Source organism: Ovis aries, chromosome 13 (genome assembly GCF_016772045.2).
Source record: "Ovis aries strain OAR_USU_Benz2616 breed Rambouillet chromosome 13, ARS-UI_Ramb_v3.0, whole genome shotgun sequence".
NCBI classification, from domain to species: domain Eukaryota; kingdom Metazoa; phylum Chordata; class Mammalia; order Artiodactyla; family Bovidae; genus Ovis; species Ovis aries.
Genome location: NC_056066.1, coordinates 25628512 through 25654191, shown reverse-complemented (window position 1 = coordinate 25654191; position 25680 = coordinate 25628512). Strand labels below are relative to the sequence as shown.

Genomic DNA, 25680 nt, shown 5'->3' with positions numbered 1-25680 from the left:
CCTTAGAAAGCATAACTACAAACAAAGCTAGTGGAGGTGATGGAATTCCAGTGGAGCTATGTCAAACCCTAAAAGATGATGCTGTGAAAGTGCTGCACTCAATATGCCAGCAAATTTGGAAAACTTAGCAGTGGCCACAGGACTGGAAAAGGTCAATTTTCATTCCAATCCCAAAGAAAGACAATGCCAAAGAATGCTCAAACTACCGCTCAATTGCACTCATCTCACATGCTAGTAAAATAATGCTCAAAATTCTCCAAGCCAGGCTTCAGCAATACATGAACCGTGAACTTCCTGATGTTCAAGCTGGTTTCAGAAAAGACAGAGGAACCAGAGATCCAATTGCCAACATGCACTGGATCATGGAAAAAGCAAGAGAGTTCCAGAAAAACATCTATTTCTGCTTTATTGACTATGCCAAAGCCTTTGACAGTGTGGATCACAATCAACTGTGGAAAATTCTGAAAGAGATGGCAATACCAGACCACTTGACCTGCCTCTTAAGAAATCTGTATGCAGGTCAGGAAGCAGCAGTTAGAACTGGACATGAAACAACAGACTGGTTCCAAATAGAAAAGGAGTACATCAAGGCTGTATATTGTCACCCTGGTTATTTAACTTATATGCAGAGTATATCATGCGAAATATGGACTGGATAAGCACAAGCTGGAATCAAGAATGCCGGGCAAAATATCAATAAGCACAGACATGCATATGACACCACCCTTATGGCAGAAAGGGAAGAAGAACTAAAGAGCCTCTTAATGAAAGTGAATAAGGAGTATGAAAAATTTGGCTTAAAACTAAATATCAGAAAACTAAGATCATGGAATCCAGTCCCATCACTTCATTGCAAATAGATAGGGAAACAATGGAAACAGTGACAAACTTCATTTTTGAGGTTTCCAAAAATCACTGCAGATGGTGACTGAAGCCATTAAATTAAAAAATGCTTGCTCCTTGGAAGAAAAGCTATGACCAACCTAGACAGCATATTAGAAAGTAGAGACCTTGCCTTATGACCCAGCAATCCCACTGCTGGGCATACACACCGAGGAAACCAGAATTGAGAGACACTTGTATCCCAATATTCATCCCAGCACTGTTTATAATAGCCAGGACATGGAAACAACCTAGATGTCCATCAGCAGATGAATGGATAAGAAAGCGGTGGTACATATACACAATGGAGTATTACTCATCCATTAAAAAGAATACATTTGAATCAGTTCTAATGAGGTGGATGAAACTGGAGCCTATTATACAGAGTGAAGTAAGCCAGAAAAAAAACACACCAATACAGTATACTGACACATATATATGGAATTTAGAAAGATGGTAATGATAACCCTGTATGCGAGACAGCAAAAGAGACACAGATGTTTAGAATGGACTTTTGGACTCTGTGGGAGAGGGAGAGGGTGGGATGATTTGGGAGAATGGCATTGAAACATGTATACTATCATGTAAGAAATGAATCACCAGTCTATGTTCGATACAGGATACAGGATGCTTGGGGCTGGTGCACGGGGATGATCCAGAGAGATGCTATGGGGTGGGAGGTGGGATATGGGGTGGGAGGTGGGAGGGGGGTTCAGGATTGGGAACTCATGTACACCCGTGGCTGATTCATGTCAATGTATGGCAAAACCAATACAGTATTGTAAAGCAAAATAAAGTAAAAATAAAAATTTTAAAAATTAAAAAAAAAAAAAGCAGAGACACTGCTTTGCCAACAAAGATCCATCTAGCCAAAGCTATGTTTTTTCCAGTAGTAATATATGGATGTGAGAGTTGGACCATAAAGAAAGCTGAGGGCTGAAGAATTGATGCTCTTGAACTGTGGTGTTGGAGAAGATCTTGAGAGTCCCTTGGACTGTAAGGAGATCCAACCAATCAATCCTAAAGGAAATTAGTCCTGAATATTCATTGGAAGGACTGATGCTAAAGCTGAAACTCCAATACTTTGGCCACTGATGTGAAGAACTGACTCATTGGCAAAGACCCTGATGCTGGGAAAGACTGAGGGAGGGAGGAGAAGGGGATAACAGAGGATGAGTTGGCATCACCGACTCAATGGACATGAGTTTGAGTAAGCTCCAGGAGTTGGTGATGGACAGGGAAGCCTGGTGTGCTGCAGTCCATGGGGTTGCAAAGAGTCAGACATGACTGGGCAACTGAACTGAACTGAACTGAAACAGTAAGACTAAAAATGCATGAAGGAATAAAATGCCATGGTATACTAGAGGGAAAACTGGGCTTACAATCCTGCAAAGAGGGTATTTTTCCCCTTTTCTATTGCTGTTTGAATGGAAATGGAAGCATGTTCTATAAAATCTGTCATGAACTTGCTATTTTCATATTTAACTTATTTTTCTTTCTAGGAATATGATGGTTGTGTAACACAGACTATTCCTATATTTATCCCTCCTTTTCCATTTTCATTCCATCACAGAGTTTTATTTCTGGCAAAGTATTATATTTACATCGTAGAGGAAGAAAGAGAAACTGAAAACCAATTCAGATTCTCCATTATCTGCCTTCTGACCAGTTAATACTGAATTAAAGCATAGAATGCATTCTAAGTGTTCCCTTGTACTTTCCAAGAAACAAATGTTTAAAGAGAAAATAAACAAAATTAGAAAGACATTATTTCTGTACTGGTAACTATTCAAGTGGGAAAGGATGGATTATGCTATAATAATAAAGAAAATCTTAACTAACTTGTATTGCTTTTTTTTCTTTTAGAATTATTTTATTAAATCATAAAATACAACTGCTTCTTAACTCTACAGACACAAAATTTTAAAGGAACAAGATTCTGTCTATTGTGCTGATTCTGGCTAATAGTTTCAAAACTTTGAGAAAAAAACCATTTAAAAGGTTTCACATGTCACCTGAAACTTACACATTTAACATTATCAAAGAAGGAATACTTCTATACTCACTAGAAAGAAACAATTAAGAAGCTAGGAAACTGTCTCAAAGTCAGTTTTTTTTCACAATTTTTCCAATACAGGAAGGTAATGTTCTTAAATAATCCAGTCCATTCACAAAAATGACTCTTTGAACCTGCTCTGAGGTCTTCTGACACATCACTAAGTATTTATTCATGGCTGAGATAAGAGTTTTCTTAATGTCTTTATTTCAATAACTGGAAACCGTTCTGTTATGTCTGGGCTCTCATCCTCTGCTATTCAGACAGTGAAGCCCAGGGCAAACAGGAAGAAGCTCAATACCCATTTCCCCCTCCATAGCCCCCACTTCCTCCATTGCCTCTTGGGCCATAATTTTCTCCACCGTATGGGGCTGCTATGTTCCTGCCAACACCAAAGATTCCATTCCTCATTGGGCCATAATTAGAAGGTTGCTGGTCGTAATTTCCAAAATTATTGCCATAACCACCTCCAGAGAATTCCCACTGGTTGCCATACCCAGGACCTCGACCACCATATTCTCCACCTCCTCCTCCATAACAAGGGTAACCTCCAAAATTCCCACCTCCATAACAAGGGTAACCTCCAAAATTCCCACCTCCAGGTCCTCCTCCATACCCATGACAGCCATCCCTAGATCCGGGACCATTTCCATATCCATCAGCTTCTCCTGTAAATTTAGTTCCTGGCCCTCGTCCTAAATTTCCACCCCCACTAGAAGAAACACTAAAACCAAAAGGACCTCCTTTTCTCCTTCTAGAACCTCGAATTTCCTGCGTTTCCTGTCTCGACAAAGCTTTCCCGACATCTGCACGATGACCATTGATGGTATGGTATTTCTGCAACACTATCTTATCCACGGGATCATAGTCATCAAAAATCACAAATCCAAAGCCTCTTTTCTTGCCTGACTGCCTATCAGTAATGATCTCAATGGCATCGATTTTTCCATATTTCTCAAAGTACTCTCTAAGATGATGCTCCTCGGTATCTTCCTTAATTCCACCAACGAACAGCTTCTTCACAGTGACAAGCGACCCCTGTTTTTCAGATTTCTCTCTCGCAACAGCACGTTTGGGGTCAACCACTCTCCCATCAACGGAATGAGGTCTGGCCGCCATGGCTGCCTCCACCTCAGCCATGGAGGAGAAAGTAACAAAACCAAACCCTCTCGATTTTTGACTGGCAAGGCCCCCTATGACCACACAGTCTGTGAGTTCTCCCCACTGCTGGTAGTAGTTCTTCAGCCTTTCTTCTGTGGTGTCAGAGCTCAAGCCACCAGTGAAGAGTTTACGGATTTGTTCGTTTTCTTTCTTTTCCCTCTTCACAGGAACAGATTTCACAGTTTTTTCCATCGCGGGTTCACTCGCTGCAGCCATATTTCCAGTAGCCGAGGTTATCGTGAGATCTCGCGGGATGAACAGAGACCCAGCAGGTCTCTACTGCGGGGTGAGGCCCTCTACTGCTCCAGGAGCGTCAGGTCTAGGAACCTCCACAGGCAGTCGGTGATGCGGCTCAGACCTCCAGAGCCGCTGCCTCTGGAGCCCTCGAATCAGTCTTGAGCATCTTTCAATGTTCCTCTGGGGGCAGGTAGGTATGCTTTTGTTCCTGGCCAACTTGCAGGCAAGGCAGGTGGGGATACTTGAGCTGTAGGTTACATTTCTGCTTGAAATACTGGGCCACTGTGCACTCCACAGTCTGTCCACTCTCCAGCTGCAGAGGAAACGTCTGATGGCTGGCAGGGCGGCGGGTAACATTACACACGCGGTATTTCCTCTTCATTTGTCCACAGTGGGTCACTTCCACCTTCAGGCCCTTGATCTTGGTGAAGCACACACGCTGAGAGTCCGTGAGGGCTTTGGCTACTCGTCTATGTTCCTGATGTTGAGCACCTCACACATGAACTCAATCACTGGCTGTGCCTTGTAGAAGGCAGTGGCTGAGACATCAATGTTGAGCATCATCTTCCACATGGCAGGGCGCACAGACTGGTGAAAGCCGAGCCACACCTCGCGCCCATCCCCCAGCGGGTGGTGGTAGCCCTCAGGGGGTGAGAAGAAGGAGCAGCCCACAGGGGTGTACCTCATGGATGCCAGTGCCTCATGGCTACATCCAGAGCTTGCACAGACTCCAGGGGAACAGGGATCTGGCCACTGACCAAAGCTTCATGAGTCAGCTCACAATGGCCAGCCACTTGATGGAGACCTTGAAGATTCGATCCTTCCCTTCCCCAGGGATTGTCACCTCAAAGTCAACCCATTCATTGCCAATGGGCAGTGCTGTGACAGTGTAAATGTTCTTCTTTCCATCATACACGGGCTTGCGGTCACCAAATATCTGAGGCTTGAAATGCTGGACCGTGTATTCCACCACTTCCCGGTTGACTCTGCGAGGACACTTATCTGGCTTGATATCCACTTCGTAGTGATAGATGTCAATCTTAGGGATGTCCACTTCAAAGTTATTGGCCAGGAGCTTGATTGGTTTCCCCACAGTGCCAATGCCAGGCCGGCGAGGTGCCTGGAACACCTGCTGCAGGGGGGCAGGTAGGCGCCGGCAGCTGCTCCCGAGGGTCCCGCTTCCATCGCATATACCCGTGGGGAGATCAGGCGGCCCGGAGACTGTGGAGTCCAGCGTAAGGGGCCTAGGTACCCTGCACGTTTGCTGCCTGGGCTCCCGGCCGGGCTCGGCTGCCCACCCCAAGCCCGGCCACTCGCGCCGCCTCCCCCTCAGCTTCCGTTGCCGCCGCTGCCGCAGAGCCTGCAGCAGCTCCCCCCGCCTTGCATTGCTTTAGAACAAGAGTTTGACGTGATTCCTCTTTGGTGACAAAGTTCGTCTGTGATAGGAATAGTCCTCTTGGATAAGTTTTTTAAACAAAAAGTTTCTAAATTTAGAACACAAAAAAGTCAAGACTATCATGGTGTATAAGAAAAATAATACAGCCATCAACTAAGCACTCCCAATAAACACTGCAAAGGCTCCTTCTTCCTTATCACATAAGTAGTCTTGACATCCATGACTTGTTAATCCCCGATGGCTTTTATCTTAAGCTCTTTAGAATCATCCAAAGACCGGAAACCTGGACTTCCGTGGTTGCCCAGTGGTTAAGAACCCACCTACCAATGCAGAGGACACAGATTTGATCCCTGGTCTGGGAAGATTTCACTTGCTGTGGGGCAACTAAGCCCAAGCACAAATACTGAGTCTGTGCTCTAGAGCCTGTGAGCCACAGCTATTGAAACCTGAGTACCCTAGAGCCCATGTTCTGCAACAAGAGAAAACACCTCAATGAGAAGCCCACACACTGCAACTAGAGAGTAGCCCACGATCGCTGCAACTAGGGAAAGCCCACATGCAGCAACGAAAACCCAGCACCGCCAACATATGTATATAGTATATAATATATACTGTACAACATATAACGTATGAAGACCTGAAACCACTGATCCTACATGTAACTACCGAGAGTATACCGAATATACACAATGGTATACAGAGATAGGAAAAGGCCACACAGGAGCCATTTAAAGGAAAGGTGATCCAGGCAGAGGGTGGATCCAGCTTCCTCCCCTGACTGCCTGCCACACCTGCTTCTTTCTGGAGCTGCTTCAGAGCCTGCAACGTCCAGGCAGGAATTTGTCTCCGTCTAGGCAAGCCCTTTGCTCCTTTCCCAGCCCAGTTCAGTAACAAGGTTTCCTGTAGCATGAACCTGGCATCTAGATTTTCTCATGAGCAGAGGATACTGAGGTTCACTGATCTTCAAAGAGGGCTTTGAAAACATTTGAAATTATCCAAAAAGTAAACAAACTTAGAAGGAACATTTATACTTGACATATCTAATTACTCTAATTTTTTGAGCTTCCTATAACATAACCGTAAATCCATTGGAATGGCTTCCTTGGTAGCTCAGTTGGTAAAGAATCCACCTGCAATGCAGGAAATCCAGGTTTGATCCCAGATGGGGAAGATCCCCTGGAGAAGGAAATGGCAACCCACTCCAGTGTTCTTGCCTAGAAAATCCCATGGACAGAGAAGCCTGAAAGGCTACAGTCCATGGGGTCGCAAAGAGTCAGACACGACTTAATGACTAAACCACCACCACCAAACCCACTGGAAGATGCTATTTTGATGAAATAACCTTTTTTTCCCCTCTCTCCTCCTTAGGCCCTCAACTCTTCAAACAGTCTAACTGATCCACCTGCCTCTAATCTCATCCCACTTCAGGACATTTCTGGGCTTCTCCCTATAAATGGGGGTCACATCATTTCTTTCTTTTAAATTTTTTATTAAAATTTTTTAAAATATAAATTTATTTATTTTAATTGGAGGCTAATTACTTTACAATATTGTATTGGCTTTGCCATACATCAACATGAATCTGCCATGGGTGCACACGAGTTCCCCATCCTGAACCCCTCTCCCATCTCCCTCCCCCATCTCCCTCCCCATCCCATCCCTCTGGGTCACCCCAGTGCACCAGCCCCGAGCATCCTGTATCATGCATCGAACCTGGACTGGCAATTCGTTTCACATATTATATTATATAAGTTTCAATGTCATTCTCCCAAATCATCCCACCCTCGCCCTCTCCCACAGAGTCCAAAAGACTGTTCTATACATCTGTGTCTCTTTTGCTGTCTCGCATACAGAGTTATCATTACCATCTTTCTAAATTCCATATATATGCATTAGTATACTGTATTGGTGTTTTTCTTTCTGGCTTACTTCACTCTGTATAATTGGCTCCAGTTCCATCCACCTCATTAGAACTGATTCAAATGTATTCTTTTTAATGGCTGAGTAATACTCCATTGTGTATATGTACCACCGCTTTCTTATCCATTCGTCTGCTGATGGACATCTAGGTTGTTTCCATGTCCTGGCTATTATAAACAGTGTGGCGATGAACATTGGAGTACACGTGTCTCTTTCAATTCTGGTTTCCTCGGTGTGTATGCCCAGCAGTGGGATTGCTGGGTCATATGGCAGTTCTATTTCCAGTTTTTTAAGGAATCTCCACACTGTTCTCCATAATGGCTGTACTAGTTTGCATTCCCACCAACAGTGTAAGAGGGTTACATTTTCTCCACACCCTCTCCAGCATTTATTGCTTGTAGACTTTTGGATCACTGCCATTCTGACTGGTGTGAAATGGTACCTCATTGTGGTTTTGATTTGCATTTCTCTGATAATGAGTGATGCTGAGATCTTTTCGTGTGTTTGTTAGCCATCTGCATGTCTTCTTTGGAGAAATGTCTGTTTAGTTCTTTGGCCCATTTTTTGATTGGGTTGTTTATTTTTCTGGAATTGAGCTACAGGAGTTGCTTGTATATTTTTGAGGTTAGTTGTTTGTCAGTTGCTTCATTTGCTATTATTTTCTCCCATTCTGAAGGCTGTCTTTTCACCTTGCTTATTGTTTCCTTTGTTGTGGAGAAGCTTTTAATTTTAATTAGGTCCCATTTGTTTATTTTTGCTTTTATTTCCAATATTCTGAGAGGTGGGTCATAGAGGATCCTGCTGTGATTTATGTCGGAGAGTGTTTTGCCTATGTTCTTCTCTAGGAGTTTTATAGTTTCTAGTCTTACGTTTAGATCTTTAATCCATTTTGAGTTTATTTTTGTGTGCTGTGTTAGAAAGTGTTCTAGTTTCATTCTTTTACAAGTGGTTGACCTGTTTTCCCAGCATCACTTGTTAAAGAGATTGTCTTTTCTACCTTGTATATTCTTGCCTCCTTTCTCAAAGATAAGGTGTACATAGGTGCATGGATTTATCTCTGGGCTTTCTATTTTGTTCCATTGATCTATATTTCTGTCTTTGTGCCAGTACCATACTGTCTTGATGACTGTGGCTTTGTAGTAGAGCCTGAAGTCAGGCAGGTTGATCCCTCCAGTTCCATTCTTCTTTCTCAATATTGCTTTGGCTATTAGAGGTTTTTTGTATTTCCATACAAATTGTGAAATTATTTGTTCTAGCTCTGTGAGAAATACCGTTGGTAGCTTGATTCAGTTCAGTTCAGTCACTCAGTCGTGTCCAACGCTTTGCGACCCTATGAATCACAGCATGCCAGGCCTTCCTGTCCATCAACAACTCCCAGAGTTCACTCAGACTCACGTCCATCGAGTCGGTGATGCCATCCAGCCATCTCATCCTCTGTCGTCCCTTTATCCTCCTGCCCCTAATCCCTCCCAGCATCAGGGTCTTTTCCAATGAGTCAACTTTTCGCATAAGGTGGCCAAAGTACTGGAGCTTCAGCTTTAGCATCATTCCTTCCAAAGAAATCCCAGGGCTGATCTCCTTCAGAATGGACTGGTTGGATCTCCTTGCAGTCCAAGAGACTCTCAAGAATCTTCTCAAACACCACAGTTCAAAAGCATCAATTCTTTGGCGCTCAGCCTTCTTCACAGTCCAACTCTCACATCCACACATGACCACAGGAAAAACCATAGCCTTGACTAGACAGACCTTAGTCAGCAAAGTAATATCTCTGCTTTTGAATATACTATCTAGGTTGCTCATAACTTTCCTTCCAAGGAGTAAGCGTCTTTTAATTTCATGGCTGCAATCACCATCTGCAGTGATTTTGGAGCCCCCCAAAATAAAGTCTGACACTGTTTCCACTGTTTCCCTATCTATTTCCCAAGAAGTGATGGGACCAGATGCCATGATCTTCGTTTTCTGAATGTTGAGCTTTAAGCCAACTTTTTCACTCTCCTCTTTCACTTTCATCAAGAGGCTTTTTAGCTTCTCTTCACTTTCTGCCATAAGGGTGGTTTCATCTGCATATCTGAGGTTATTGATATTTCTCCTGGCAATCTTAATTCCAGCTTGTGTTTCTTTCAGTCCAGCGTTTCTCATGATGTACTCTGCATATAAGTTAAATAAGCAGGGTGACAATATACAGCCTTGATGTACTCCTTTTCCTATTTGAAACTAGTCTGTTGTTCCATGTCCAGTTCTAACTGTTGCTTCCTGACCTGCATACAGACTTCTCAAGAGGCAGGTCAGGTGGTCTGTTATTGCCATCTCTTTCAGAATTTTCCACAGTTGATTGTGATCCACACAGTCAAAGGCTTTGGCATAGTCAATAAAGCAGAAATAGATGTTTTCTGGAACTCTCTTGCTTTTCCATGATCCAGCGGATGTTGGCAATTGGATCTCTGGTTCCTCTGCCTTTTCTAAAACCAGCTTGAACATCTGGAAGTTCACAGTTCACGTATTGCTGAAGCCTGGCTTGGAGAATTTTGAGCATTATTTTACTAGCATGTGAAATGAGTGCAATTGTGCAGTAGTTTGAGCAGTCTTTGGCATTGCCTTTCTTTGGGATTGGAATGAAAACTGATCTTTTCCAGTCCTGCAGCCACTGCTGAGTTTTCAAAATTTGCTGGCCTATTGAGTACAGCATTTCACAGCATCATCTTTCAGGATTTGAAATAGCTCCACTGGATGCCATCACCTCCACTAGCTTTGTTCATAGTGATGCTTTCTAAGGCCCACTTGACTTTACATTCCAGGATGTCTGGCTCTAGATGAGTGATCAGGCCATCGTGATTATCTGGGTCGTGAAGATCTTTTTTGTACAGTTCTTCTGTGTATTCTTGCCATCTCTTCTTAATATCTTCTGCTTCTGTTAAGTCCATACCATTTCTGTCCTCTATCGAGACCTTCTTTGCATGAAATTTTCCCTTGGTATCTCTATTTTTCTTGAAGAGATCTCTAGTCTTTCCCATTCTGTTGTTTTCCTCTATTTCTTTGCACTGATCGCTGAAGAAGGCTTGGTTATCTCTTCTTGCTATTCTTTGGAACTCTGCATTCAGATGCTTATATCTTTCCTTTTCTCCTTTGTTTTTCGCCTCTCTTCTTTTCACAGCTGTTCGTAAGGATTGCATTGAATCTATGGATTGCTTTGTGTAGTATACTCATTTTCACTATATTGATTCTTCCAATCCATTAACAGGATATATTTCTCCGTCTATTAGTGCTCTCTTTGATTTCTTTCAGCAGTGTTTTATAGTTTTCTATATATAGGTCCTTTGTTTCTTTAGGTATATATATTCCTAAGTATTTTGTTCTTTTCGTTGCATTGGTGAATGGAATTGTTTCCTTAATTTCTCTTTCTATTTTCTCATTATTAGTGTATAGGAATGCAAGTGATTTCTGTGTGTTGATTTTATATCCTGCAACTTTACTATATTCATTGAATAGCTCTAGTAATTTTCTGGTGGAGTCTTTAGGGTTTTCTATGTAGAGGATCATGTCATCTGCCAACAGTGAGAGTTTTACTTTTTCTTTTCCAATTTGGATTCCTTTTATTTCTTTTTCTGCTCTGATTGCTGTGGCCAAAACTATGTTGAATAGTAGTGGTGAAAGTGGGCGCCCTTGTCTTGTTCCTGACTTTAGGGGAAATGCTTTCAATTTTTCACCATTGAGGATAATATTTGCTGTGGCTTTGTCATATTTAGCTTTTATTATGTTGAGGCATGTTCCTTCTATTCCTGCTTTCTGGAGAGTTTTTATCATAAGTGGATGTTGAATTTTGTCAAAGGCTTTCTCTGCATCTATTGAGATAATCATATGGCTTTTATTTTTCAATTTGTTAATGTGGTGTATTACATTGATTGATTTGCACATGTTGAAAAATCCTTTCATCCCTGCGATAAAGCCCAGTTGGTCATGATGTATGATTTTTTAAATGTGTTGTTGGATTCTGATTGCTAGAATTTTGTTGAGGATTTTTGCGTCTATGTTCATCAGTGATATTGGCCTGTAGTTTTCTTTTTTCGTGGCATCTTTGTCAGGTTTTGGTATTAGGGTGATGGTGGCCTTATAGAATGAGTTTGGAAGTTTACCTTCCTCTGCAATTTTCTGGAAGAGTTTGAATAGGATAGGTGTTAGCTCTTCTCTAAATTTTTGGTAGAATTTAGCTGTGAAGCTGTCTGGACCTGGGCTTTTGTTTGCTAGAAGATTTCAGATTACAGTTTCAATTTCCATGCTTGTGATGGGTCTGTTAAGATTTTCTATTTCTTCCTGGTTTAGTTTTGGAAAGTTGTACTTTTCTAAGAATTTGTCCATTTCCTCCAAGTTGTCCATTTTATTGGCATGTAATTGCTGATAGTAGTCTCTTATGATCCTTTGTATTTCTGTGTTGTCTGTTGTGATCTCTCCATTTTCATTTCTAATTTTATTGACTTGATTTTTCTCCCTTTGTTTATTGATGAGTCTGGCTAATGGTTTGTCAATTTTATTTATTCTCTCAAAGAACAAGCTTTTGGGCTTGTTGATTTTTGCTGTGGTCTCTTTTGTTTCTTTTGCATTTATTTCTGCCCTAATTTTTAAGATTTCTTTCCTTCTACTACCCTGGGGTTCTTCATTTCTTCCTTTTCTAGTTGCTTTAGGTGTAGAGTTAGGTTATTTATTTGACTTTTTTCTTGTTTCTTGAGGTATGCCTGTATTGCTATGAACCTTCCCCTTAGCACTTCTTTTATAGTGTCCCACAGGTTTTGGGTTGTTGTGTTTTCATTTTCATTCATTTCTATGCATATTTTGATTTCTTTTTTTATTTGTTCTGTGATTTGTTGGTTATTCAGCAGTGTGTTGTTCAGCCTCCATATGTTGGAATTTTTAATAGTTTTTCTCCTGTAATTGAGATCTAATCTTACTGCATTGTGGTCAGAAAAGATGCTTGGAATGATTTCAATTTTTTTTTAAAATTTATCAAGGCTAGATTTATGGCCCAGGATGTGATCTATCCTGGAGAAGGTTCTGTGTGCACTTGAGAAAAAGGTGAAATTCATTGTTTGGGGGTGAAATGTCCTATAGATATCAATTAGGTCTAACTAGTCTATTGTATCATTTAAAGTTTGTGTTTCCTTGTTAATTTTCTGTTTAGCTGATCTATCCATAGGTGTGAGTGGGGTATTAAAGTCTCCCACTCTTATTGTGTTATTGTTAATTTCCCCTTTCATACTTGTTAGCATTTGTCTTACATATTGCGGTGCTCCTATGTTGGGTGCATATATATTTATAATTCTTATATCTTCTTGGATTGATCCTTTGATCATTATGTAGAGCCCTTCTTTGTCTCTTTTCACAGCCTTTGTTTTAAAGTCTATTTTATCTGATAGTATTGATAGTATTGCTATCTGATAGTATTGCTACTCCTGCTTTTTTTTGGTCTCTATTTGCATGGGATATCGTTTTCCAGCCCTTCACTTTCAGTCTGTATGTGTCCCTTGTTTTGAGGTGGGTCCCTTGTAGACAACATATATAGGGGTCTTTTTTTGTATCCATTCAGCCAGTCTTTGTCTTTTGGTTGGGGCATTCAACCCATTTATGTTTAAGGTAATTATTGATAAGTATGACCCCATTGCCATTTACTTTATTGTTTTGGGTTCGAGTTTATACACCCTTTTTGTGTTTCCTGTCTAGAGAAGATCCTTTAGCATTTGTTGGAGAGCTGGTTTGGTGGTGCTGAATTCTGTCAGCTTTTGCTTGTCTGCAAAACTGTTGATTTCTCCTTCATATTTGAATGAGATCCTTGCTGGGTACAGTAATCTGGGCTGTAGGTTATTTTCTTTCATCACTTTAAGTAGGTCCTGCCATTCCCTCCTGGCCTGAAGAGTTTCTACTGAAAGATCAGCTGTTATCTTATGGGAATCCCCTTGTGTGTTCTTTGTTGTTTTTCCCTTGCTGCTTTTAATATTTGTTCTTTGTGTTTGATCTTTGTTAATTTGATTAATATGTGTCCTGGGGTGTTTCGCCTTGGGTTTATCCTGTGTGGGACTCTCTCGGTTTCTTGGACTTGGGTGATTATTTCCTTCCCCATTTTAAGGAAGTTTTCAACTATTATCTCCTCAAGTATTTTCTCATGGTCTTTCTTTTTGTCTTCTTCTTCTGGGAGTCCTATGATTCGAATGTTGGGGCATTTAACATTGTCCCAGAGGTCTCTGAGATTCTCCTCATTTCTTTTAACTTGTTTTTCTTTTTTCCTCTCTGATTCATTTATTTCTACCATTCTATCTTCTACCTCACTAATCCTATCTTGTGCCTCCATTATTCTACTATTTGTTCCCTCCAGAGTGTTTTTGACCTCATTTATTGCATTATTCATTATACATTGACTCTTTTTTATTTCTTCTAGCTCCTTGTTAAACCTTTCTTGCATCGTCTCAATCCTTGTCTCCAGGCTGTTTATCTGTGATTCCATTTTGATTTCAAGATTTTGGATCATTTTCACTATCATTATTCAGAATTATTTATCAGGTAGATTCCCTATCTCTTCCTCTTTTGTTTGGTTTGGTGGGCATTTATCCTGTTCCTTTACCTGCTGGGTATTCCTCTGTCTCTTCATCGTTTATATTGCTGTGTTTGGGCCTTTCCGTATTCTGGCAGTTTGTGGAGTTCTCTTTATTGTGGAGTTTCCTTGCTGTGGGTGGGGTTGTATGGGTGGCTTGTCAAGGTTTCCTGGTTAGGGAAACTTGTGTAGGTGTTCTGGTGGGTGGGGCTGGATTTCTTCTTTCTGGAGTGCAATGAAGTGTCCGGTAATGAGTTATGAGATGTCAGTAGGTTTGGAGTAACTTTGGGCAGTGTGTATATTGAAGCTCAGGGCTGTATTCCTGTGTTGCTGAAGAATTTGAGTGGTATGTCTTGCTCTGGAACTTGTTGGCCCTTGGGTGGTGCTTGGTTTCAGTGTAGGTATGTAGGCATTTGATGAGCTCCTGTTGATTAAAGTTCCCTGGAGTCAGGAGTTCTATGGTTTTCTCAGGATTTGGACTTAAGCCTCCTGCTTCTGGTTTTCAGTCTTATTTTTACAGTAGCCTCAAGACTTCTCCATCCATACAGCACCGTTGATAAAAGATGAAAAGTTTCTCCACAGTGAGGGATACCCAGAGAGGTTCACAGAGTTACATGGAGAAGAGAAGAGGGAGGAGGGAGATAGAGGTGACCTGAATGAGATGAGGTGGAATCAAAAGAGGAGAGAGCAAGCTAGCCAGTAATCACTTCCTTATGTGTGCTCCAGAGTCTGGACCACTCAGAGATGTTCACGGAGTTATACAGAGAAGAGAAGAGGGTGGAAGGAGACAGAGGTGACCAGGAGTATGCTGCTACTACTGCTAAGTCAATTCAGTCATGTCTGACTCTGTGCGACCCCATAGATGGCAGTCCACCAGGCTCCCCCGTCCCTGGGATTCTCCAGGCAAGAACACTGGAGTGGGTTGCCATTTCCTTCTCCAATGCATGAAAGTGAAAAGTGAAAGTGAAGTCACTCAGTCGTGTCCGACCCTCAACGACCTCATGGACTGCAGCCTTCTAGGCTCCTCCATCCATGGGATTTTCCAGGCAAAAGTACTACAGTGGACCAGGAGTATAAAGGGGGAGAATCAAAAGGAGAGAGACAGATCCAGCCAGTAATCAGTTCCCTAAGTGTTCTCCATAGTCTGGAACACACAAAGAGATTCACAGAGTTGGGTAGAGAAGAGAAGGGGGAGGGAGGAGATAGAGGCGACCTGGTGGTAAAAAAGGAGAGTCTAAAAGGGGCGAGAGCAGTCAAGCCAGTAATCTCGCTCCCAAGTAAAAATGGGTACTGAAGATTGGGTTCTTAAAGGTACAAAATTGGTAACAAATAACCAAAAAGCAAAGATTAAAAATCTAGAGTAGAGGTTGGATTTTCAAACATACAATATTAAAGGGAAAAAAAGTCACAAAAATTATAAAATATATATATATGAAGTTTTCTTTAAGAAATAGGATCTCTCCCTCTCTTTTATTTTTGCAAAGTAATAGTAGGTTACAAAATGAAAATTAAAGGAGTAATAGAGGACTTAAAATTTTTTTAAAAATTAAAAAAAATAAAGAATGATAGTAAAAATATATCTAGGACTTTCTCTGGTGTTCTTGTGGGCAGTGTGGGGTCAGTTCATTTTTGGATAGTTCCTTGATCCAGCGTATATTTCTCAAGATCTATAGGCCCCTTCCTATGTAGTCAGTACTAACTACAGGGTTTTAATCTATTGCGCCTGTCACTTTCAAGGCAGTTCCGTCTGTTTTATCTTCTGTTTGCTGGTCTCTTCAGTGTCTGATTTCCACCCTGACACAAGGGGGCGGTGTTTTTTATGCTCACTTGTTCAGTCGTGCTGTGGGGAGGAAGGGACGCTGCAAAGAGATAACACTGGCGTGTGCTCGCAGTGTCTCGGCCACACTGGGTTTGCCCCTGCTCACGGCGTGTGTGCTTTCCCTGTCTACACTGCTTAGGCTCTAGGTTGCTCTGCCACGAACTGTCTGAGGCTGGCCATGGGGTGTATGCACCTCCCAGGTCTAAGACGCTCAGGTTCAGGCACTCTGGTAGTCCTCAGAGACCCAGACTTGGTTGGGCCTGTGTTTTGTCCCCTTCCCAGGTCTGAGCAGCTCAGGTGACCAAGTGTTTGGCGAGCGTGGTCACTGCGATTTATCGCCTCCCCCATCCCTGCTGCTTGGTTTTCTGGGTGTACAACCAGCACACCTTCTGAGGTGGATGTTAACCATCCAGAACCCCAAGAAGTCTTAGTTAGCAATGAAGCCTGCTTGCAGTTTGGTAGATAATGCCTCTCTGGGGCCGCGATTGCTCCCTTCAGGCTCTGCCTGCCTGTCACCAGAGGGTGATGGTCTGCAGCCGGCTAGCTCTGTTCAGTCCTTTGTTCTGTGAGCGGGCCTGACGGTGTCTTAGGTTAGGGCTTTTTGCATGGTAGCTATCCCACAGTCTGGTTTGCCAGCCCAAGTTAGTTCCCTGATTGCCCTCGGGGCACTCAGGCCCGGTCCTTACTCTAGGCAATGCAGCCTGTGCCTCCCTGCCCAGGCCCCGCTTGCTAGTGGCAGGTGCAGGCGTCTGCACTGTTTCTCCACTGGGGAAGTTACTGTTGGGCACATAATCTGTGCGTTTTAATTATTTATTTTTCCTCCTGGTTATGTTGCCCTCTGTGGTTCCAAGGTTCGCCACAGACTCGGCAGTGAGAGGGTTTCCTGGTGTTTGAAAACTTCTCTCTCTTTTAAGACTCCTTTCCCGGGACGGAGCTCCATCCCTACTTCTTCTGTCTTTTTGTTTTATATTTTCTCCTACCTCCTTTCGAAGACCATGGCCTGCTTTTCTGGGTGCCTGATGTCCTCTGCTGGCATTCAGAAGCTGTTTTGTGGAATTTACTCAGCGTTCAAATGTTCTTTTGATGAATTTGTGGGGGAGAAAGTGGTCTTCCCATCCTATTCCTCCGCCATCTTAGGACCGCCTCCTCTTTTAAAATTTTTAAAAACATTTTGTATTCAAATATAGCCAATTAAAAATGTTGGGACAGTTTCAGGTGAACAGCGAAGGGACTCAAACATACATATACATGCATTCTCCCCTAAATTCCCCTCCCATCCAGGCTGCCACATAACATTGAGCAGAGTTCCCTGTGCTATACAGTAGGTCCTTGTCGATTACCCATTTTAAATATAGCAGTGTGTCCATGTCAATCCCAGACTCTCTAACTATCCCTTCTAATATGTGACTTGATTACACCCCATTTAAAGCTCTGTGAGAGTTCCCAGTACTAAGGGATACAATTGTAGTTAATCTGAAGCAAGGTGAGCAAGGTTGTGCACCATTATTTTTCTAGCCTTAATTCTTTCCTTTTATACCTGATGACTTTGCAAAATTTCAGCCTGGTGAATATTGCCTCCCTATTAAACCAGTCTTGGCTCCAAGACTTAGACACACTCTCCTGTGTATTACCATAGCAGGGACAGGGATATTCTTATGGATCTGAGTGTTATTAGAGCTCTTGTTCATTTGAAGATCATCATCATTACTTAGCAGATCGCCTGGTAGGTTTGTTGAGTAAATTTAAAAAGGTAGCTGAACAGGGAAATATATTCAGTATCCTGTAATAAACCATAGTGGAAAAGAATATTATAATATGTATATTATCTATCTATCTATTTCTGTACCACACAATTGCACTCATCTCACATGCTAGCAAAGTAATGCTCGAAATTCTCCAAGCCAGGCTTCAACAGTACATGAACCGTGAACTTCCAGATGTTCAAGCTGGATTTAGAAAAGGAAGAGGAACCAGAGATCAAATTGCCAACATATACTGGATCATCGAAAAAGCAAGAGAGTTCCAGAAAAACATCTACTTTTGCTTTATTGACAATGCCAAAGCCTTTGACTGTGTGGATCACAACAAAATGTGGAAAATTCTTAAAGAGATAGGAATGCCAGACCACCTGAACTGCCTCCTGAGAAATTTGTATTCAGGTCAAGAAGTAACAGTTAGAATAGGACAGGGAACAACAGACTGGTTCCGAATCGGGAAAGGAGTATGTCAGGGCTATATATTATCATGCTGATTATTTAACATATATGCAGAGTACATCATGTGAAATGCTGGAGTGAATCAAGCACAAGCTAGAATCAAGATTGCTGGAAGAAATATCAATACGCTCAGATACACAGATGACACCATCCTTATGACAGAAAGAGAAGAACTAAAGAGCTTTGTGATGGAAGTGAAAGGAGAGTGAAAAAGTTGGCTTAAACCTCAACATTCAGAAAACTAAGATCATGGCATTCAGTCCCATCACTTCATGGCAAATAGATACAGAAACAATGGAAACAGTGAGAGTATTTTGGGGGGCTCCAAAATCACTTCAGATGGTGACTGCAGCCATGAAATTAAAAGATACTTGCTCCTTGGAAGCAAAATTATGACCAACCTAGACAACATGTTAAAAACCAGAAACATTGCTTTGCCAACAAAGGTCTGTCTAGTCAAAGCTATGGTTTTTTCCAGTAGTAATATGTGGATGTGAGAGTTGGGCCATAAAGAAAGCTGAGGGCTGAAGACTGATGCTTTTGAACTGTGGTTTTGGAGAAGACTCTTGAGAGTCCCTTGGAATATAAGGAGATCTAACCAGTCAATCCTAAAGGAGATCAGTCCTGAATATTCATTGGAAGGACTGATGCTGAAGCTGAAACTCCAATACTCTGGCCATCTGATGTGAAGAACTGACTCACTGGAAAAGACCCTGATGCTGGGAAAGATTGAGAGGGTGGGTAGAGGGACAACAGAGGATGAGATGGTTGGATGGCATCACTGACGTGATCGACCTGAGTTTGAGTAGGCTCTGGCAGTTGGTGATGGACAGGGAAGCCTGGCGTGCTGCAGTCCATGGGGTTGCAAAGAGTCAGACACGACTGAGCGACTGAAATGAACTGATCTATTTCTGGCTCTGCACACGTGCTCAGTCATATCCGACTCTTGCAACCCCGTGGACTGTAGCCCGCCAGGCTCCTCTCCCCATGGGATTCTCCAGGCAAGAATACTGGAGTGGGTTACCATTCCCTTCTCCAGGGGATCTTCCTGACCCAGGGATCGAACCCAGGACTCCTGTGTCTCCTGCAATACAGGCAGATTCTTCATCACTGAGCTACCAGGGAAGCCCATATATATCTATATGTAGATATATAGATACATCACTTTGCCGTATACCAGAAACTAACACAACATTATGAATCAACTATACCTCAATTTTTATGACCAACCTAGATAGCATATTCAAAAGCAGAGACATTACTTTGCCGACTAAGGTCCATCTAGTCAAGGCTATGGTTTTTCCAGTAGTCGTGTATGGATGTGAGAGTTGGACTGTGAAGAAGGCTGAGCGCCGAAGAATTGATGCTTTTGAACTGTAGTGCTGGAGAAGACTTGAGTGTCCCTTGGACTGCAAGGAGATCCAACCAGTCCATTCTGAAGGAGATCAGCCCTGGAATTTCTTTGGAAGGAATAACGCTAAAGCTGAAACTCTAGTACTTTGGCCGCCTCATGCGAAGAGTTGACTCACTGGAAAAGACCCTGATGCTGGGAGGGATTGGGGGCAGAAGGAGAAGGAGATGACAGAGGATGAGATGGCTGGATGGCATCACTGACTCGATGGGCATGAATCTGAGTGAACTCTGGGAGTTGGTGATAGACAGGGAGGCCTGGCATGCTGCGATTCATGGGGTCACAAAGAGTCGGACACGACTGAGCGACTGAACTGAACTGAACTGATACCTCAATTTAAAAAAAGGCAGCTGAGGGACTTTTGGTGGTCCTGTGGTTAAAATTCTGTACTTCCACTGCAGTGGGTGCAGGTTTGATCCCTGGCTGGGGAGCCAAGATCCTACATGTGAGGAGTTAAGATCCCAACTGCCTGGTGGCCAAAAAACCAAAACATAAAAATGGAAGCAATATTAAATATAACAAATTCAATAAAAACTTTAAAAATGGGCAACATCAAAAAAATCTTTAAAAACATTTTAAAAGTTATCTGAATTAGTTTCCATCTGGCAAGAGTGTTCTTAAGTCAAAACCATTAGTCCTAACAGGTATTACTGGCTTCAGATGATTACCCGCAGGTCTGAGGTCACATTTGGCTAATCATACATTCCTATAGGTAGGTAAGGTGGGGATATGTGTGCATAAGTGTACCAAAGCCCAAGATATACAAAATTCCTCCTAAAGTCAGTGAGGTGAAATACATTCGACTTTTGATAGATGAACACACAAATCATCCCAAATCGCTTTCATATAAATATGTTTTATTGCAGAGAAGTTATAAGTATTTACATGCTGTAACACATCACAACATAAATTTACCAAATATTTTATGATGAGATGCTGTAGGTTTCAGATAATAGTTTCAGAAGAACCACAGATTAAGTGAAGAGACTGACAGTTTTATTGACTCTACAACTCTGGGTTGCTAAATGCTAGAAGTCAAAAGGCAGTGTTTTTTCAGTCCTACCTGTCATCACTTGCATGCAGAAACCTAGGAAGCAAATACAAGAGAACTGTCAAGTGTCAAATCCATATGGCCACCAAAGTTTACAATGGGCTGGGTTATAATTCAAGTCGTAAAGCATTGAACTCTTGCATAAAATATACAGTTCTATTAAGATTGGTATAAATCTACTTATTTATAAACCCTGGCTTAAAAACAAGGACAGGATGCAGCCTGAACATGCACTGAGAAGGACAACCTAGCAAATGTTTGTGAACTTCATAGAGTTTCTTCACTTGCTTACTGTTATCAATCTGGGAAAATAACCTTAAGGGTTGCAGGTTTAAGCTTCTCTTGGTCATAAGTGATAGCAATGAAAGGCTAGGGGAATGCCCCAGGTGCTCTCGTTGATTGATGCTGGTGGAGGAGAATCTATGGACTGTACTAAGGTAGAACCTGGCAAGTCTTCTTTAGGCCACATCTCTAGCAGGGTCATCCTGAAGTGCAATGAAAAGTCACTGATGCCTGACTGCTTATTTCTGAAAAAGTCAATAAAGTGCTAACAGATCTTGGATATAAATGAAAAAAGTAGGTGGGTCTGGATGCTCTGAACCAAATTCACAACTTGGTACCCTGAAGTCATATTTCAAGGTCACTCAGTAGATAGGCTTTGATTGAAAAGGGAGGGGAGAAGGAAATGCATGAAGAAACCACGAACAGATAGAATTTCTATATCTCTTCAAACCTTCCCCACCATCCTGAGTAATGCATGAAGCAAGCAAATGGGTGAGGAAGATCTATGCACAGCTTTGCAAAATGGGGAAATGCCTGTTAACCCTGAAGACAAAACACTGAGAAATTTCTCATGATGGATAAGAAGAATTTCTGGTTTTCTTCTTCCACTGAGTGTAGTACTCCTAAGAACAGCCCTGTATCCACTTTTGGATTCCCTTTTCTCATCTTCTATCCCCCTAGCATGTTTCTCCTTGCTGCTCAGAAAAATGAAAAAAACAGTTACTTAGGCTGTGAATGTCCTAGCCGAACAAGCCATAGTGCTTTAGTGTCTAGTGTGAGAGAAAGGAAGTCAGGGTTCTATTTTCAAGTGATTCATCTTAAAAGAAAATGAGACTGAGCTTTGCGATGGAATCTCTTTGCATGATCACACCAGTAGGGCTAAATAAGCAGCTTCGGATTTCCATGCCAGGTGATCAGTGTGGAATGCAATGCATTTTATGAAGTACGCTTTAGGGGGTGGGGGCTGTTTCACCTTGCAAATAAACCTGACATATGAAATGTTGAGCCTGGTAGCTCACCTAGGCCATTTGCAGGACTTGGAAGTTTTCCAGGGCTTGGAGGAATGAAGTACCCACACTGCCTCATAGGCTTTGAGTAGCTCTGGTTATAAACTTCTTTGGGATTCGAGCCAGCAAGTTCTACCCCTGCCTGAAGTAATGAATAAGAGTTTATGAGAATAAGTAGTTTAAGGTAATTTAAAATATTATATATTTAGTATGCATAATAAAAATATATCCATATTATGATCTTGATGCTATAATAATTTTCTCTCTTTAAAAATATAATCCCTTGAAAGTGCTAACGGGAGCTCCCTTTCTTTCTTTGTTTTCAAGGCAAATTCCCTGGCTCTGAAGTCCAGGAATTCTCTTGTCATTCCTAGAGGCTTCCCTTTCCAATGGTAAGAACAATGCACAGTATATTTTTCTCACTCTTAGCGTCTTCCTTTCTTACAAAATGCTGCTAAATATGAAATACTGTTAAGAGGGACAATTAATTGGAATGAAGGCATTATCTATCTCTGACTTTGAACAAACAATAGATAAGTTGTCCTTAACTTATTGAGACATGTGACTAAGAAGGACCACTTGATCTCCAATATTAATAAAGCTTCTGTGTCCTCACAGGAAAAGTGCAAAACAACTCACTCAACTTGTATTTAAAAAAAGACCCTGATGAAGACAGTATAACAAACCATGATGTGAAATCATAGAGTCAAATCCAAATTCACAATATATAAATCACAGCCCAAACTAAAAGGTTTTTTATCATAACAATTATGGCTTCCAAGCCAAAGAAAGCTTACTGTACTTCAAGAATCAACTAAAGGTGATAGATAGCAGGTATTTCTGTAAGTTGCAATAACAATTGAGTAGCGGCTGATTGCATAAATGTGTTGTGTCACATAATATCAAAGTTATTTGCAAAAATTATACAATCTGGAATGCTTGAATATGAGACACAACAAGGTACTGAAACAGACATTGATAAGAAAATGAGAGCCATCATTAATATAAAAGGGATTTTTGGATGCATTAAGTTAGCAGTGCTATCAAGGTTAAATAGGTAAAGTAAGTTCTTTTTAGTCAGCTACTTAGAATTTGGGGCATAGACATCGATACCTTCTTCTCCTTTGAAAATCTTGTACCTCTTCTGTGTCTTCTGGTTTGCTTTGCTTGGGATCTTCCAAGTCCCAAGGATACGTATTGATCAGGGGCAGACATTGATGTCTACTTCCCCCAAACATACTAAAGTATAAGAATTTTCCCAGTGTACCCTGGGGAAAGACCTTCCTGGCCAATCTAACTTCTCCACTGAAGCCAGTCTCCCTACACCCTCTTTCATCCCTGTCTTTCCCCATTTCCCCCGACTGACCAATACTCCATGGGTATTTCTGATCCTTGTATCTTCTGTCTTATATCAAATTCAGCATTTCTTCCTTCTCCTTTTCTTTCTGGGGATGCTACACTTTAAAAGTACCCCAGACCTCTTACTTTCGAGGCCCTGCTATCTTATTTGCACTTAAAGCAGAAGAGGCAGGGAAAGCTACACTTCTTTCAGCATTTGGTTTATCTGGGGTCTCAAACTCCCAGGGACACACCTCAGCTCGTGACATTAAAGGTGGCTGAAAGTTATTACTTGAATTATGGGAGTCAGGCACATTTCGCTCAGAGGAAGATGTCTTTTTCTCCTGCTCTCCTAGTTGGTTGAGGTTTTCATTCTCCACTTTTGATGCTATAGCTTTGGGAGGCAGTTCTTCACACTGCCCAGCACACACACCGTTTGCACAATGCTGGCCACTGTTCTCACCTTGAGCTCTTCCCAGGGGAACCTGAGTCTTAGACATCAAATTCTTCTCTTCAAAGAGGGACTGACCTTGGCTCTCCCAAGGACACACCTCAGCCTTGTCTACGCTCTTCAGATTGGACTGCTGACACAGGTCAGCTGCCTTAGGCTTGGGATGAGATTTCTCCTTTAAGGAAAAAGTTGGGTTTTTCTCCATTTCAGAAGCTGCAATCGACACGTGCTTTTGAACTTTCGAATCCAAAGGCCCAGGTCCGGGGGCCAGGTCATAGATCTCCCAGGGGCACACTTCCCCAATGTCAAAGTTGTCCTTCATCTGGGTGGCGCCTGGGCTCAGGTCTGAATTGGCAGTGGAGGGGTTGGCCTTTTGTTGCTTCATAATCCCCAATTTCTGGGGTTTTCGTGGCTCCTCAGAATGACTGTAGTTTGGCAGGGCAGAGTCTTGAGTCTCTGCATTATCTGAATTGGAGTATTTTCTGTTTGTCTCTTTCTCTCTGGGCAGAGCTTTCTGGGCTTTGGCCCGCTCCTCCATGCAGGCTGCCTGGGTTTTCCCAGCCAATCCAAGCGTTTTCTCCTTGGCACTGGCAATGACGCTAAGGGACTTCTGTAATACTGACGTGCGGGTGGGCCCCGGCTTCTTCTCCGAGCTGAGGTTGTGGGCACTGGCCGACTTACACACCAGAGGCACAGACTCAGTGGACACGGCCTGGCTGTCCTCTTGCAGGGGTCGGGATCGGTTCGCTCCCACCGGAGATCCCAGCACAGAGTTGTCTGTAGCCTCCTCCTCCTCCTGGCTCTGGGCGGGCGGGCTGCCCGGGCCACCTGGTTGCTCCCGCACATGCTCATAGGTGCTGTGCGATTTCTTGAGCGAGAAGACCCGGTTCCGCAGGGACTCCTCCTTGGGCTTCCCAGCACCACCCGCAGCCTCCTGGGGGTTCTTCCTGCCTGCACTGGACCCCTTAGCCGAGCCATGCTCCCCAGCATCCTTGTCCTCCTTGGAGCACTGCCGGCTGACCGTCTCTGGGATCTCGGTGATTCGCCTCATGATGGAACGGCCTAAGCCCTTCTTGGAGCACCGCTTTTTCTGAAGGTGGGGATTATTCGTGATCATCTTCTTCCTCTTATAGATTTCCAACTGGGCGTAGAGTTTCTTCAGCTCATCCTGCCAGAATAAGAGCAGATTCAAAGTGATGGGGGATGTAGTATTTCAGCCAGCTAATAACCCCTACTGTAATGTGAAGTCCATACACGGAGCTCTTCCGAATATCTCTGCTCCTCAACTTTCTCCTGACTCCTCTGTATCTTGTTTCACAGAGCGTCTGAACTTTAGGACCTGAACCCCTGCATTCTGCACTTGCTTCTGCACTTGTGAACTGCATGGACCAGGCTGAGCCTAGACCATGACAAAACACAGCCTGTTATCTACTGATAAAAACTTATTCCTGAATAATACTGGAAGCATCATGGAGCCATTGATAAAATTACACCTAATGTTAGATTAGGTTTTTACTGTACAACTGACCATCAAATACTAAAGCATCTTCTTCCTCCAAATGCTGACATACTGTCACAGATTATTTTAAATAATCCACACTCTCTGCTCACAGGTCTATTTACCTTCCCATCAGCAAGATCTCATAAACCATTGTCATGGGACATATAACCAGTTTATCATCATGGCGGCTTAAGTCAGTTAAGATGATCAAGACTGGCCTGTGTGGTCTAACTTATACTGTGATTCTATGTTTCAGAATTGGATAAACTCTGCATGTGATGCCTTCAGTCCTTACATAATCACATAAGTTCTATAACACAAAGAACACATGAACACCTGCCCACACATGTATGACATACGAATGGGCCTAATCTAAAA

General features: G+C 42.4%; 2 protein-coding genes and 1 pseudogene across 3 annotated transcripts in view; all 3 read right to left on the bottom strand.

The window, feature by feature from the left end:
• Positions 1-3232: 3232 nt before the first annotated feature.
• On the bottom strand, positions 3233-4291 carry LOC101103383 (heterogeneous nuclear ribonucleoproteins A2/B1-like). Its single transcript, XM_042230373.1, has one exon. It carries the CDS (start codon positions 4289-4291, stop codon positions 3233-3235), a length of 1059 nt encoding a protein of 352 aa, XP_042086307.1.
• A 214-nt stretch (positions 4292-4505) lies between these two features.
• On the bottom strand, positions 4506-5628 carry LOC105605799 (protein argonaute-1-like; annotated as a pseudogene).
• Positions 5629-20508: 14880 nt separating this feature from the next.
• The window catches only part of GPR158 (G protein-coupled receptor 158), a 303778-nt gene continuing 298606 nt past the window's right edge, over positions 20509-25680 (bottom strand). For both annotated transcript variants that reach the window (XM_004014228.6, XM_042230540.2), the window contains one exon: positions 20509-24969. In XM_004014228.6, coding sequence (XP_004014277.2) covers positions 23494-24969 — 1476 coding nt within the window. In that variant the 3' untranslated portion in view covers positions 20509-23493. The remainder of the gene's footprint in view (positions 24970-25680) is intronic.